The 15,415-nt window shown below is 37.3% G+C and overlaps 1 protein-coding gene across 2 annotated transcripts in view; it reads left to right on the top strand.

Moving 5' to 3' along the window:
- The window catches only part of LOC123778677 (uncharacterized), a 177,951-nt gene that overhangs the window by 39,681 nt on the left and 122,855 nt on the right, over positions 1–15,415 (top strand). The window contains exon 9 of one of the 2 annotated variants that reach the window (XM_087857853.1): positions 4,892–6,562. The exons of the other annotated variant lie outside the window; for it this stretch is intronic. Coding sequence (XP_087713979.1) covers positions 4,892–4,927 — 36 coding nt within the window. The 3' untranslated portion in view covers positions 4,928–6,562. Of the gene's footprint in view, positions 1–4,891; positions 6,563–15,415 lie in introns of those variants that run through there. 2 annotated transcript variants of the gene reach the window in all.

Genomic DNA, 15,415 nt, shown 5'->3' with positions numbered 1-15,415 from the left:
CAGGTTTGGTTTTCTTTTTCAAGAAAAAGAAATTTTCTTGAAAGGCTATTCGGGGGTCTTTGTGGTTCCATATAAATTTTAGAGTTGTTTGTTCAAGCTCATGCAAAATGCTGTCATTATTTTGTTAGGGATTGAATTAAATGTGTAGGTTGCTTTGAGTAGTATAGACATTTTAACAGTATTTGTTCTTCTAATCCATAGGCATGGAATATCTTTCCATATCTTTGTGTTGTCTTCAATTTCTTTCATCAGTGTTTTACAGTTTTTAGAGTATACGTCTCTTATCTCTTTGGTTAGGTTTATTCCTAGGTATCTTATTTTCGGTGCAAATATAAATGGGATCGTTTTATTAATTTTCTCCTTCTGCATCATTATTGGTGTATAGAAGTGCAACAGATTTCTGTACATTGATTTTGTATCCTGAGACTTTATTGAATTATCAGTTCTAGCAAGTTTTTAGTAGAGTCTTTTGGGTTTCTATATATAGTACCATGTCATCTGCAAATAGTGTAAGTTTACTTCTTCTTTACCAATTTGAATGCCTTTTCTTTCTTTTATTGTCTGATTGCTGAGTCTAGGACTTCCAGTACTATGTTGAATCAAGTGATAAGAGTGGACATCTTTGTCTGGTTCCTGACTTTAGGGGAAGAACTTTCAGCTTTCTGTATTGAGGATGATGTTAGCTGTCAGTTTTTCATGTATGGCCTTCATTATGTTGAGGTTTGTTCCCTCTAAACCTACTTCGTTTAGAGTTTTTCTCATGAACGGATGTTGTACTTTGTCAAATGCTTTTCCTGTGCCTGTTGAAATAATCATATGGTTCTTATCCTTTCTCCTATTGATATGATATTGATTTATTTGTGAATACTGAACCACCCTTGTTACCCAGGAATAATCCCACTTGAACGTGGTGAATGATTTTTTTTAATGCATTGTTGAATTCAGTTTGCTAGTATTTAGTTGAGGATTTTTGCACCTATATTCATTAGCCTATAGTTCTCTTTTTTATCAATGTCATTATCTGGTTTTACTATTAGGATATTGCTGGCCTTGTAGAAAGAAACTGGAAGTTTTCCTTCCTTTTCTGTTTTTTGAAATAGTTTAAGAAGAACAGATATTAACTCTTTTTAAAATGCTTGATAGAATCCACCTGTGAAGCTTTCTGGTCCTGGACTTTTGTCTGTTGGGAGCTTTTTGATTACTGACTCAATTTCTTTATTGGTTATTGGTCTGTTCAAATTTTCTATTTCTTCCTGTTTCAGTTTTGATAGTTGCTATGTTTATAGGAATTTATCCATTTCTTCCAGGTTGTCCAATTTCTTGGCATATAGTTTTTCAAAATATCCTCTTATAATTGTATTTCTGTGATGTTGGTTATGTCTCCTCTCTCATTTGTGATTGTGACTGAGTCCTTTCTCTTTTTTTCTTGATAAGTCTGGCTCGATGAATCAATTTTATTGATTTGTTCAAAGAACCAGCTCCTGGTTTCATTGGTCTGTTCCACTGTTTTTTTTTTTAGTTTCTGTATCATTTATTTCTGCTCTAATCATTTCCTTCCTTCTGATGGTTTTAGGTTTTGTTTGTTCTTCTTTTTCTAGCTCCCTTAGGTGTAAGGTTAGATTGTTTATTTGAAAATTTTCTTGCTTCTTGAGGTAGACCTGCATTGCTATGAATTTCCCTCTTAGAATTGCTTTTGCTGTACCCCAAGGATTTTGAACCATTGTGTTTTCATTTTCATTTTTTTTCCATGTACTTTTTAATTTCTTCTTTTATTTCCTGGTTGACCCATTCATTGTTTAGCAGTATATTATTTAACTTCCATGTATTTGTGGTCTTCCCAATTTTTTTCTTATGGTTGACTTCTAGTTTCATAACATTGTGGTCAGAAAAGATGCATGGTATGACTTTGATCTTCTTGAATTTGTTGAGGCTTGTTCTGTGGACTAATATGTGGTCTATTCTGGAGAATGTTCCATGTGCATTTGAAAAGAATGTATATTCTGCTTAGGATGGAATGTTTTGGATATATATCTCTTAAACCACTTGTTCCAGTGTGTCATTCAAAGCCATTGTTTCTTTGCTGATTTTCTGTTAAGATGATCTGTTCATTGATGTAAGTGGGGTGTGAAAGTTCCCTACTATCATTGTAATATTATTAATTCCTCTACGTTTGTTATTAACTGTTTTAAGTATTTTGGTGCTCCTATGTTAGGTGCATAAAAATTTACAATCGTTATATCTTCGCTTGTTGGATTGTCCCCTTTATTACTATATAGTGTCCTCCTTTCTCTCTTATTACAGTCTTTGTTTTAAAGTCTATTTTGTCTGATTTAAGTACTGCTATTCCAGCTTTCTTTTCACATCTATTTGCAGGACAGATGTTTCTCCATCCACTCACTTTCAACCTACAGGTGGCTTTAGGTCTAAAATGAGTCCCTTGTAGGCAGTATATACATAGGTTTTGTTATTTTATCCATTCGCACATATCTTTTGCCGTGTTTAGTCCATTTATATTCAAAGTTATTACTGATAGATATGAATTTGTTGTTATTTTATTATTTGTTTTGTTGTTGTTTCTGAAGATATTCTCTGATCCTTTCTTGTCGTTCTCTGTTTCATGGTTTGCTGATTTTCATTAATGATATTTGGATTTCTTTCACTTTATTGTTTGCATATTTATTAGTGGTTTTTGATATATTGGTACCAATAGGTTTGTATATAACCTCTCCTACATACAGAAATCTATATTAAGTTGATGTTCATTTAATTTTTTCTTCCCCTCCCCATGATTTAGGTATTTATTTTTATATTTTACATCCTTTTATCTTGTGAGTTCCTTGGCTGATTTTTTACAGAAATATTCGTTTTTACTTTTTTTGTGTTTCCTACCTTTATCCTTAGGTCCAGTTGTCTGCAGAGGCTCTGTTTGCCTGTTGTGGGCAACGTTTGGTCGCAGGCCTCAAGATGGCATGTTTTAACTAGGTGTGCTCTGGTATGTTTGTGAAAGGAGACCTGTTGCCACCACTGCAGGAACTGAGGCTCCACAAAACTCCCACATTGGGAGATGCGGTGTTTGCAGGGGCTTGGTCTGGTATTCTTGGGGGAAAGGCCCACCTACAATGAGACTGAGGCATGACTGGGAAGGGTAGGTTCACTGGAGCATGGTGCAGTGGGGTTTGGTATAAGCAATTTAGGTAGTGAGTGTCAGAGCTGCACTAGTTCCCACAGGTGGCCCTAGCTTACGCAGAGGGCAGGGGAGAAAAATGGCACTAGCCAATTCCTTTGTTCCTGGAGGGGAGTACGTGCTCTAAGAAGAGCAAATAACCTTCCCACTGTGTGCCCCAGATGCTCTTCAGACTCTTGTTTCTATGCTGTGTGTCCATGGATTGTTTGCCTGCCTGCTTTCCAAGAGCAGTTCAGTGCCCTTGGGGCTCTATCACAGCCAAGCCCGATGACCTTTATAACTCCAGGCTTTATGCCATACTGGTTGTCAGAAGACATGAAATTGGGGCCCTCTCACCTTCCAAGCCAATTGCTATGGGGTTTCACTTTCCCATTCAGTCCCCTTTGTGCTAGTTTGTCTATCATTCTTCTCTAATACCACTCCAGCAGCCATAACCTGTTTCTCTCCCAAACCCTGCATCCACACTTAGACCTTCTTCAATGTGACCTCTTCACAACCTTTAGTTGTGGAGTTTGCTCTGCCAGTCTTCAGGTCAATCTCTGGGATATTTAGGATGATTTGATAGTTATCTAGTTATAATCGCGGGATGAGTCAAGCCTGTGGTCCACCTACTCTGACACCACCTTCCCTCACTGATATGTTTTCTGATATTAAAATATCCTTTCATTCTTGAGATCTACTCCAGTGGATCATGCTGTATAATTATTTTAAGATATTTTAACATTTTATTTAGCCAATGTTTCCTTTAGGATTCTTGGATCTACATGTAGTTAAAAAGGGGGCTACAATTTTTTTTAGGTATTGTTCTCATGTGGTTTCAAATCAAAATCACATAAAATGCATTGTTTTGTTATATTTTTATTTTAAAGACTTGTAAAAATATAAGAACTATTCCCTAAAGGTTTGGTAGAATTCATAGACAAATCATGTTAAGTCTGAAGCTTTTCTGGGAAGTGAAAGATTTAATTTTTTTATGCTTATTGTCTTATTCAAGATTTATATTCCTTCTTGGGCAAGTTTGCGATTTTATATTTTCTACCAATTTATCCTTTATTCATTAACTCTAGTTTTTAAAAGCTTATTAGAGAATCATTAATCATAATACTGTTTTTTAAAGCATCCCTTTGTATTTTTCATTATGTATATATTTGCCTATTTTTTATTTGCATATTTATTTTTAATAATTCAGTCTCTTATTCATCTTTTCAAAGAACTTTAACTTTTTTTATCCCTGAAAAGTTTTAACTATTTTGAAATAATTTTAGATTTTAAGAAGATTAGCAAAGATAGTATAGAAAGTTTCCACATACTGTTCACTCAAATGTCCAGTAACATTAACATCTTATGTAACCATGGTAAAACTATCAAAACTAAGAAAGTAATGTTAGTACAACACTGTTAATTATCTACAGATCTTGGGATACCTGGATGGCTGACTTGGTTAAGCTTGGCTGAGGTCATGATCCCAGAGTCCTAGGATCGAGTCCCACATCTGGCTTCTTCCTCGGCAGGGAACCTGCTTCTCCCTTTCCCTGCCACTCCCCTGCTTGTGTACTCGTGCATGCTCTCTCTCTCTCTCATTCTGATAAATAAATAAATAAATAAATAAATAAATAAATAAATAAATAAAATCTTAAAAAAAAAAAACCTTACAGATCTGAATTAGATTTCCTTAGTTTTTCTACTAATGTCCCATTTCTTTTCCAGGATCCAAAGCAGGATACCATATGTTATGGTATCTGAATTGTGTTTCCCCAAAATTCGTATGTTGAAGTCCTAATGCCCCCAGTACCTCATAAAGTGACTGTATTTGGAGACAAGGTCTTTAAAGAGGTAATTAAGTTAAAATGAAGAGGGACCCTCATCCAAAATGACTGGTCTCCTTACAAGATTAGGGCACAGGCATGTACAAAGGGAAGACCATGTGAAGACACAGAGAAGATGGCCATCGACAAGAAAAAGACAGAGGCGTCAGAAGAAATCAACCCTGCTGACACCTTGATTGTGGACTTCTGGACTTCAGAAATATGGGAAAATGAATTTCTGTTGTTAAACCACCCAGTCTGTGGTACTTTGTTATGGCAACCTTAACAAAACAAACATTATCATTTAGTTGTCATGTTTCCTTAGTTTCCTCCAATCTGTGAGAGTTTCTCAGCCCTTCCTTGTCCTTTAAAGATGTTTTCTTATATTATGAACCATTAGTTGATACTTTTGAGTGCTAGCATCGTATTCTGTTGAATGTCCTTTAGCTTGGATTTGTCTGATGGTGTCTCACGATTGGACTGAGGTTATGGACTTTGGGGAAGAATAAAATGGAGAGGAACTACCTTTCTCATTATATCATATCACAGAGTACATAATATCAATATGTTTTACCACAGGTGGTGTTGACCATGATCACTTGGTTAATGTAGAGATCATGTGAAGACACGTTGTTTGCCAGGTTTCTCTATGCTAAAGTTACTGTTGTTCTCTTTTTCTTAAGTGAATTATCAAATTAAGCCCACCAAGGGGAGGTGAAGTAATTTCCTCTTCATGGAGAGAGTAGTGTCAAATAATTTTGGAAATATCTTAATATCAATATAGTAATGAATAAATAAATGGTTGGGGGGAGATGCTTTGAAGTTATTCAAATATCCTGTTTCTTTTTAAAGTCTTTCACACTAATTCTAGGACTTATCAGCAGATCTTGTCTGCAACAATTATTAATGTGGTATTCCAATGATGATTTTCTATTTCCCTAATTCTTTCTCAATTTATCAGCTGGAATTCTTACGTTAATGGAGTTGTCTCTTTTTCCTCATTTATTTAGTCACTTATTTCAGTATGGACTTAAAGACACTGATTTTTGGGGTCGAATCCAATATTATCATTATTTATTTTCCTGCTCAAATTGCTCCAACTTTGGCAATTGGGAAGTCTCTTAAGTTGGTTCATATGTCCATTTTGACATGCTCTTGTCCTATTTTCTGAAGATGATGCTTTGTTTTCCCTGTCCAGGCCTGTGATCACTCATGACTCTAAGGGACCCTTATTCATTACTAGAAAATGGTATTTAGAAACCAGGATATGGGTGCCAAAGAACGAATTTGTGGTTTTGTTTTTTTCCCCTCCATCACTTTGTTGTTCTTCGTTTCATTGACTTGCGTTCTCTCTTTGTTATTCATTTATTCTGAATCTTTGTATTTTCTCTGGTGCTTTCTCACTTCCACCTTCTTGAATTAAATATTTAGATTTTTAAAATATCTTGTTTCCTTACAAATGTATAGTATTTAAAGTAACAAAATTTCCTTCCAGTTTTATCTATGTTCCATAGTTTCTTTATTTGTAATATTTTCATTGCCATTCAATTCTGAGTATTCATTAATTTATTTTTCAACCTAAGCGTTATTTGGTAATTTGCTTCTATTTTCCAAACATACGAGAGGTATTTAAGGTATCCTTTTAAGAAACTTAATTTATAATTTCATGGATTATGATTAAAAGACATAGTTATATGACATTGTTCCTTTGGAGTTTGAGGTTCCCTTTGGGAGATAATCTCTAGTTTATTTTGGACAAATATTTGCTAAGTATTCTTGATATAAAACAAAAAAGTCAATTATCTGTCATGTGAAGAGTTCTGTATATGCCAAACAGCTTAAGTCTACTAATTATAATGTTTAGATACTTGCTAAAATTGCTTCTTTTTATTTGATCTATTAGTTTCTCAGAGAGGTATGTCAGAATTTCCAACTACAACTGTTGAGCAATTTATTTCTCTCTTAAGTTATACAAATTATTGATAAACATACACGTATGTGTGCACACACTTAGGTGCATATATGTTCTTGGTGACTATATCTTCTAAATCTACTGTTCCTTTAACCAATATAGGACATCTATGTTGGTTAGATGTCCCAGTTACATACTTTTGCATAACAAATTTACTGTACAATCTAGGGGCATAAAACAAACGTTTTTTTTTTTTTTTTTTTTTTTACAATTCTGAGGGTCACAAATTTGGGGAGTACTTGGCTGGGTGGTTTGTTTCTGATGTATATGATATCAGTTGGGGTGGCTGGGGCTGGAAGATCTACTTCTAAGATGGCTTCTCACTCATTTTTCTGGCAAGTGGGCTGGGATGTTTCAAGTAGCTGGGAACTTCTTGGTAAACTCTCTTTCCACATTCACTCTTCCTGGTATCTTGCATTTCCTCATAGCAGGATAATCTCAGGGTAGTTGGAATTCTTTTACACAGAATACACTTACCCCCCTCACACTCCTCACCCCCAAAGTCTCCTTTCATTGTGGTATTGTCTTAAAGTCAGGGTTTAGCCATTTGAATGAAGTCTAGATGAGCGTGAGTGTTATGTACATGGCTCCTCTAGTATAAACCTCTCAATCTGAAGACCTGTCAAGAAATATTATCTGTCCCCTTCCTCTGTTATCCCCCCCCCCCCCATATATGATTGTGGTAAAGGGATAGCACAACTACGGTAACACTGCAGTTAAAAAAGCAGGGGAACGAGATACACATAGCAGCTACTAGATCATGGCAATTTTGAAATCCACTTCAATGTATATCACCAATTCCTTGATAATGATCTAATCCTGCTCCCTGGGAATAATTCTCTGAAGGTCCTGGCTTTATCCTCTCAGCTCTTGATTCTGTCCTCTGAACCATCTTTCCTTTTCCCTAAGAAATTGATTTATGTCTGCAGCTGAGTGGACTTCTTAGCTTGCTTTTTGCTGACAGAAGCGTGGGGAGGAGGAAGTATCTTTTTTCTTTTGTGCTGTTTCTTTTCTTTTAATTTAAAATGACAGTGCTCCCACTTCGTTATTCATTGAAAAATGTTCTGGGTTTTCTATGAATCTTACTGGGTTTCATTCTATTAGACAGGAGTCTGATTTTTAAATCTCTTTAAGATAGGTAATTTTCTAAATCGGGCCCTGTGGCTACTGTGCAATAAAGTCTTAAGAATCTTAGAATCCCTATTGTTTAACACAGAGGGTCTATGAGGCATACCCATAAGACCATTAGGATTCCTTTAATCTAGCTAAGAGGGTCTAGAAACACTGTCTTACACCCTTCTGAGGTTTCAATAAATGATTTTACAGACCCGCTCTGAAGTGGTTCTTTGCCCTAAGCCCTTTCATATTCCAAGAATCTTTTGCTAGAAGAGATTGGATATGTGCAATAGTTTTGTTGTTGTTGTTGTTGTTGGTTGTTTGTTTTTTTCCAAATTCTGGCTCCTTAATATTTCCTCTTAACTTTACTCAAAAACCAAACAGCTCCATAGTGGCATTATTCATAATAACCAAAAGGTGGAAACAATTCAGTGTCTCTCATCAAAGGAATGATTAAACAAAATGTGGTTTATAAATACATTATAATACTATTCCACTAAAAAGGAAGGAAATTCTGACACCTGCTACAACATGGATGAGCCTGGAGTACATTAAACTGAGTGAAATAAGCCAGCCACAAAAAGACACATAACTGTATGATTCTGCTTGTATGAGGTACCTGGTGTAGCCAAATTCTTAGAGATATAAATTAGAATAATGGTTCCACTCAAGGGGCTAGGCAGCGTAGGAAAAGAAAATTATCGTTTAAGGGGTAGAGATGAAAAGAGTTCTGGAGGTTGGTTGCACAACAATATGAATGTACTTCACACTACTGAACTTCACACTTTTAAGATGTTAAGACAGCTAAAATGGTACATTTTGTGTTATGTATATTTTACCACAATTAAAAATTTTTTAAATTCAAAAACAAAACTAAGTAGGTCCTTCTTTAGTCCATGCTTTTCTTTCTATATTCTATCATAGCCAGGAAGGATCAGATAGTACTTTCTGCATTTGGCCTAGAAACTTCCTTCACTAGATCCCCAAGTTCAATTGTTCACAGGTGAGTGTTGCCAACTTCCCATATATTATGTACCAAAGGTTCTTTTTTTTCTCTGCCTCCAATAGTATTTTCCTTATTGTCCTTTAAAGCTCTCCAACATATTCCCACTTTTATTAACCATCTCTCTGAGGCCTTTCCAGCTTCTGCCTCTGCCTGGTGCCCCATGTTTTAGGTTTTTGTTATGTCAGCAACCCATTTCTAGGCACCACATTCTGTTGTGGTAGCTATTTTAGGAGTAGATGACTGGTGGCAGCTGATCTACCAGCACCTGTTTTTATCAACTTTTTTGGCAGAACTTCTTCCCTTGTACCCCATCAATATTGATTATACGGGCTATTAATGTCAATTTATTTTTGTAGTGACAGAGGAGGAAATTACTATGTAAGGTAAAAGAGGAAGAAGCAAAAGCTGAATTTAAAAACTTTCCTTCAGCCTATCCAGTCTTTCTGTCCATCTATACACCCACAGTAGTTCACTACAGTTTTCAGTTTGCTTGGGTATCTCTCTCCTTTTTGGAGGGGAGAATGTCATTATTACTTTAGCTACTTCTTGCTGCTTTCTAGTATCTGCGGTTTCTTGAAGGTTAATTTTGGAGGTGGACTGATTTAGGAGATGGGGGAATTTTTTTTTTTAATGTTTCAATTTAAATTCCAGTTAGTGGGGTGCCTCAGTGACTCACTTGGTTAAACATCTGACTCATGTCATGATCTCAGGGTCGTGAGATGGAGCCCCTCATCAGGCTCTGCACCGAGCAGGAAGCCTGCTTAAGATTCTCTCTCTCACTCTCCCTCTGCTTCTCCCCCACCCAGCTCATGCTGGATCTCTCTTTAAAAAAATAAATTCCAGTTACTTAACATACAGTGTAATATTAGTTTCAGGTGTACAATTTAGTGATTCACTACTTATATACAACACCTGGTGCTCATCACAAGTGGTCTCCTAAATCCTCATCACCTATTTAACCCATCCCCCCCTTACCCTCTGGTAACCACTTTGTTCTCTATAGTTAAAAGTCTGTTTCTTGGTTTTCCTCTCCCCGCCCCATGTTCATTTATTTTGTTTTTTAAATTACACGTATGAGTGAAATCATATGGTATTAGTTTTTCTATGACCGAATTATTTCACTTAGCACAATAGTCTCTAGCTTCATCCACATCATTGCAAATGGCAAGATTTCATTCTTATGTATTTGCCCAAATAATACAAAGTACTAATTCAAAGGGATACATGGACCGCGATGTTATAGCAGCATTACCAACAACAGCCAAATTATGAAAAGAGCTCAAATGTCCACTGACTAATGAGGGGATAAAGAAGACACAGTATGTATACACACACACACACACACACACACACACACACACAGGAGCTAGGAGAAATATTACAAAGACATGGGCTATGGAAATTTTAGTCTGGTGGGGAAAACAGATCATTAAAGTATGAAGAAGGTAAGTACAATGTATTATGGTGAGAATAGGGAAGTAGCTTCTAAATCAGAGTTTATGGAAGGCTTCATGAAGTCAGGTAGGAGCTATGACTGTTAAAGCACAGATTGGGCAAAGGGACTTCAGGTATAAAGGCATGTGTAAAAGAATGGTTTTCTGAGCTAGTGTAAGTTTCTAAGGACACCACATGTAATTGTGAATTGTTTGGAACAAAGAATGTATGCAGAAGAGCGGTTGGAGACAGTAGTAGGAGGAGGGGCCTGAATATAACGTTATACCAAAGAGCTTGGATTTTATTCTTTAGGACAGTGGGAAATACTGACTTTAAGCAGGGAATTGTTAGGATCAGATTGATATATTTCAAAGATTACATAGCAGAGTGTGATGCTTAAGCTCCAGTGTCCTTTGCTTTCATGGAAACCTTCTAGAGTCCTGGAATGAACACTAGCAATGAGTTTTCTGGTCAACTGTTTTCTGTAAAATTTGAAAAAGGAGGATTTTTTAACTGCAATGGTCTCTTTCTACTTTAACTTGCTTCTAATACATTTTCCCTAGGCTGTGGGCATTTTGGAAACCAGCTAAGGGAAAGTTCAGGATTATTTAGTAATATATATATAATATTTATTTATTTGAGAGAGAGACAGACAGCATGAGTGGGAGGGGCAGAGGGAGAGAGAGAGAGAATCTTAAGCTGACTCCCCACTGAGCCTGGGGACTGAGGTGTGGGGCTGGATCCCAGGACACTGAGACCACCACCTGGGCAGAAACCAAGAGCAGAATGCTTAATATACTGTGCCACCCAGGCGCCCCGAGTAATATATATTAGTTTGCAGTTACATCTACGCATAGCTAAGTTATTGCTACCCATCCTGGTATAGAAATAGCTTCGGGTAATGATCTTACTACTCACACTAGGGTTAAAAGGCAAAGATATAGGGCCAAAGGTCATATTGTGATATGTATATTCATGATTTTGTGTCTGTTTCTTAACGAAGGACCCTAAATCATATAAACTTCAGGACCAGGATCTTTACCTGGAGCAATACGAGACAGGCCTAAATCAGTAAGTTATTGTAAAAATTTTTTAGCTCGTGAGAGAGGAAGACCTGAACCAAGGCAGTGAGAGCAGAAATGGCGGGGAAAGGTTAAGAAGCAAGAAGTATCCAGGGGGTACAATTTAGGGAACTTGGCAATTGTTTTGATTTGGGGGTTGATTTCACAACAGATTATCGACTTGGATGACTGGAAGGATCAGTCATGGACAAAGAGCATCAGGGGAACTGAAAGTTTGGGTGGAGGATGAATCCCATTTTGGGCTTATTGCGTTTCAGGCGTCAAATAGACAAAAATGCACATCTGCAGCTCAGCTAAGCACCCAGGTGTTGGGGGATATAACTTGCTATTACTTGCTTCTCTGGAGGCCACTTACCAGGCTTTTTTGGCCCTCGCTTTCCAGTCAGCCCAGGAAACCGCAGCCACTTACACACCCTCAGAGCTTCCCAGTGGCGCCTGCTCACCGGATGTGCAAGCGGCACTTCCGCCCCCAGAGGCACGCGCTCAGGGGACGCTCTGCGCCAGCGCCGCCAGGCTCTTTGCTTGGCCCAACCTCTGCCGGTTCAGGGCGGCTCATGAGTGGTTCTCCTCTGCGTGGTTTTCAGCAGGGTACCTTTCTCCACGGAGAGACCGTTCTCTTCCCACTTAAACCCCCAAGCCTCCACTTCCCCCTCCGGAAGTCAGCGGCCCCTCCCCGAGGGCTTTGTAGGTCTCCAGGCACCGAGGCAGCAACGCCAATGAAGATGAGTCAGCGCTGATTTCCCAGCTGGTAAACTCACGACTCATTACCTTTGGTGGTTTTGCACAAAGCCCAGAAAGCTTCGTGAGCCGAGGTTAAGGTCTGCAGTCACTTTTGGTTCTTCTATATGAACCTCGAATTAAGAGGGACAATTCTTAGTGATTAAGATACCGGTTTCTTAAGCTAGTGTCCCCAGGAAAGGGACCAGAGTAATTGCAGCCTCCTGGAATCCCAAAGTGGCTCCTGTACCTGAGCAAGCCGGAAGCTTTGCACTCTCTTGTGACTAAACTCTTTGAGCATAGTGGGATAGTTGAGGGAAACTTGACCTCGTTATTACTGACAGATGTGGAACAAATAAAATCGTATAGTTTTACTAGTTTATTACTTACAAACGCATTCTAAATAAGCCATTCACGGCAGAATACCAAAATGTAGTGGACAGCAGTAGTCCAGTGGGAAATTTTGTGTTAGTGAAGATGACTGATAATTTAGAATGTGATATGAATCTGCTGTAATTATACCTTGAGCCATTGGTTGAGTTAGAAATCAGTCCACTCTTGGGGGGGGGGGGGGGGAGAAGCTTAACCATTCCCCTCACTTGCTTGAAGTTTTTTTTCTCCATTGCACTTTTTACTTTGTCATATATAGTATAATTTACTTACTTGTTATAGCCATCATCTATTGTTTGTCCCACACCAGAGTTAAGCTCGATGAAGGCAGAAACTTTTTTTTCTGCTTACTATTGTGTTTCAAAGGCCAAGAACAGTTTTGGCCCAAAGTAAGCACTCAACATACACTTATTGAATGAATGAACAAAATGAGTATGTTATTTTTCAAAGAGCATGAAGTAGAGCCGAGAGTCGGCTTGCATGATTGACAGGACCTATGTGGAACATAGTTTTGTCCAAAGCCCTGTTAGTAAAGGTAGTCAAAATATGAACAAATGTTTATGGAATATCTACTGTACCCCAAATGATAACTTTTCAAATTTCCCAGATTTTACCATCTCTTCTCCATTAAACATTCTGACATTTTTATATTTGGGCCTATGCGGTTCACCTCCATCGCATCTCTTTTGGTGGTATGATCATACCAGATAACGAATATTTGTTGAAAGAGCAAGGGAGTGAACTGGATTAAGGCATGAGGTTACCTGGGAATTCATTTATTTATCACATGAACAGACACTTGTTTTATAGAATTATGGCCCACAATAGTAGCATTTTGCAAATTGAGGTCTATTTCTCTAAAGGATTTGTAAGTTCTCTATGATAATTTTTAGGTTTTCATTTCAGTGGTCCTCTGAAACTTTAACCTACATATGTTCTGAGCTATCTGGATAACCAAATACTATCAGGCGGTGTCTTTGTTTTGTATCTCTTTTGAGCATGTTAGCACTACTTAGTGTAGTGTTTTTCAGCAGGTTAGTAAGAAAAAATCAGAGGCATCTTTTAAAATGTAAAAGACTTATTCACCTTAAATGAAGCACAAACGACAGTAAGCTACTCTGTCAGAAGATTTCACAGTAGTTAAAAGGAGAAAAGAGAGAAATGAGCATAGCATGTAATAAAATAGGCTTGCTAAAGTCTGTACCGTATTCCTGTTCTGACAGGTGATTGAGTTTGGCAAAGCAGAATCATTGGTGTTTGTAAATTAATATTTTAAATTTAAATTTTGTTGACTTTATAGTTTTGTTTGTGCTTATTTTATAATTTTGTGGGTGTTTTTTTGTAGCTACAAAAAGTATAATATAAAGAATTTGAACCCAATTTTATATTTGTACATATTTAATAATACATAATGAAAGTAGTTTAAATTACAAACAGGAGACCTAAAAAACGTGTTTTTACTTTTAGTGGATTTTAATGAGGTGTTTATACTTTACTCAAGTTTGTGAAAATGACATTACAAAGCTTTGGGCTTTAGGGCCAGGACACAGAGTTTACTTTAATCGAGTACAGGTGTGACAGTCCACTGTAGAAAAGATGTTTCTGTTGCTAGTAGTGCTCATGGTGCTGAAAAATAGAAGCAACGGATCTTAGGAAAATGTAGGAAGATTGGTTGGAGAAGATGGAGAAATTTGAGATAAAATTGGAGCTTTCTTTGCAGTTTTGCTTTTGGCTCTGAATCCGTGAGTTCTCATTCTTAGTGATTTTTCTCAAATGGCTAAGTGAAATGCAGTGTTTGTGTTTCCACATTTAAGAGAAGAAAAATGCTAATCAGCACTTCTGTAGATGGTGCAAATCTCTGGTGTGGAACACTGGGAGACCTAAAGTGCTGTTTAAAGTCATTGTGATAGAAGATCAGAGGAAAGAGATGCTATCCCCCCACCCCACTCCATCCCTGGTCCTGCATTGGGAAATAGGAATAGAAAGAAAGGAGGTGGAGGCTTTGCTTTGACTTACTTTAATGAAAGGGGTACTGGGAGCAGGTGTTATTTTAGGGTCAATTTTGCTGCCATGTCCAGAGCAACACTATCTAGAGTTCAGTCAGTCCACAGACATTTCTTGAGCATCTCTATGTGCCAGGCATTGTGTAGGGAGCTGAAGACAGTGAACAATACAGGGTCCATGCCTTTGGGACTTAGGTAAAGCTAATCCTTGTTGATTCTGTTGTATCACGTCCCTGTATTCACTTGGTACAATTTAGTTGAATATGAGTGGGCAATGTGGACATTTTTAGTGCAGTCTTTATGTTGATTTGCGTAATTTCTGGGATGGAATACACAATTAGAAACTGTAAAGGCTCAGATTAATTTGTTCTTATCTTTCTCTGTTTTTAAGGGGTGTTATGAAAGTTGGCATAAATCTTCAGAAAGTGGACATTGACCAATGTTCAAGTGATGGCTGGTTTTCAGGAACTCACAAATGTCACCTTAACAATTCAGAGGTAAGAACGTGAAGATAAAATCCTCTGAAATCAGAAACGAACAAATGTATAACTTTAGAATTATATTGTATTTATGTGGGTAAGTGAACAAGATGCATCTTACTGGGAAAGAAAAGTGTCGTATACAGTTCTGAATTGTTGCCAAATGAACTGAAAGGGGTAGAAAATTTTGTGCTGATTTGGGGACTAAGAGAAAGCTGAAGCTAAAA

Source organism: Ursus americanus, chromosome 31 (genome assembly GCF_024610735.1).
Source record: "Ursus americanus isolate L20-20 chromosome 31, mUrsAme1.1.p, whole genome shotgun sequence".
Taxonomy (NCBI): domain Eukaryota; kingdom Metazoa; phylum Chordata; class Mammalia; order Carnivora; family Ursidae; genus Ursus; species Ursus americanus.
This window is presented reverse-complemented; position numbering and strand designations above follow the sequence as displayed.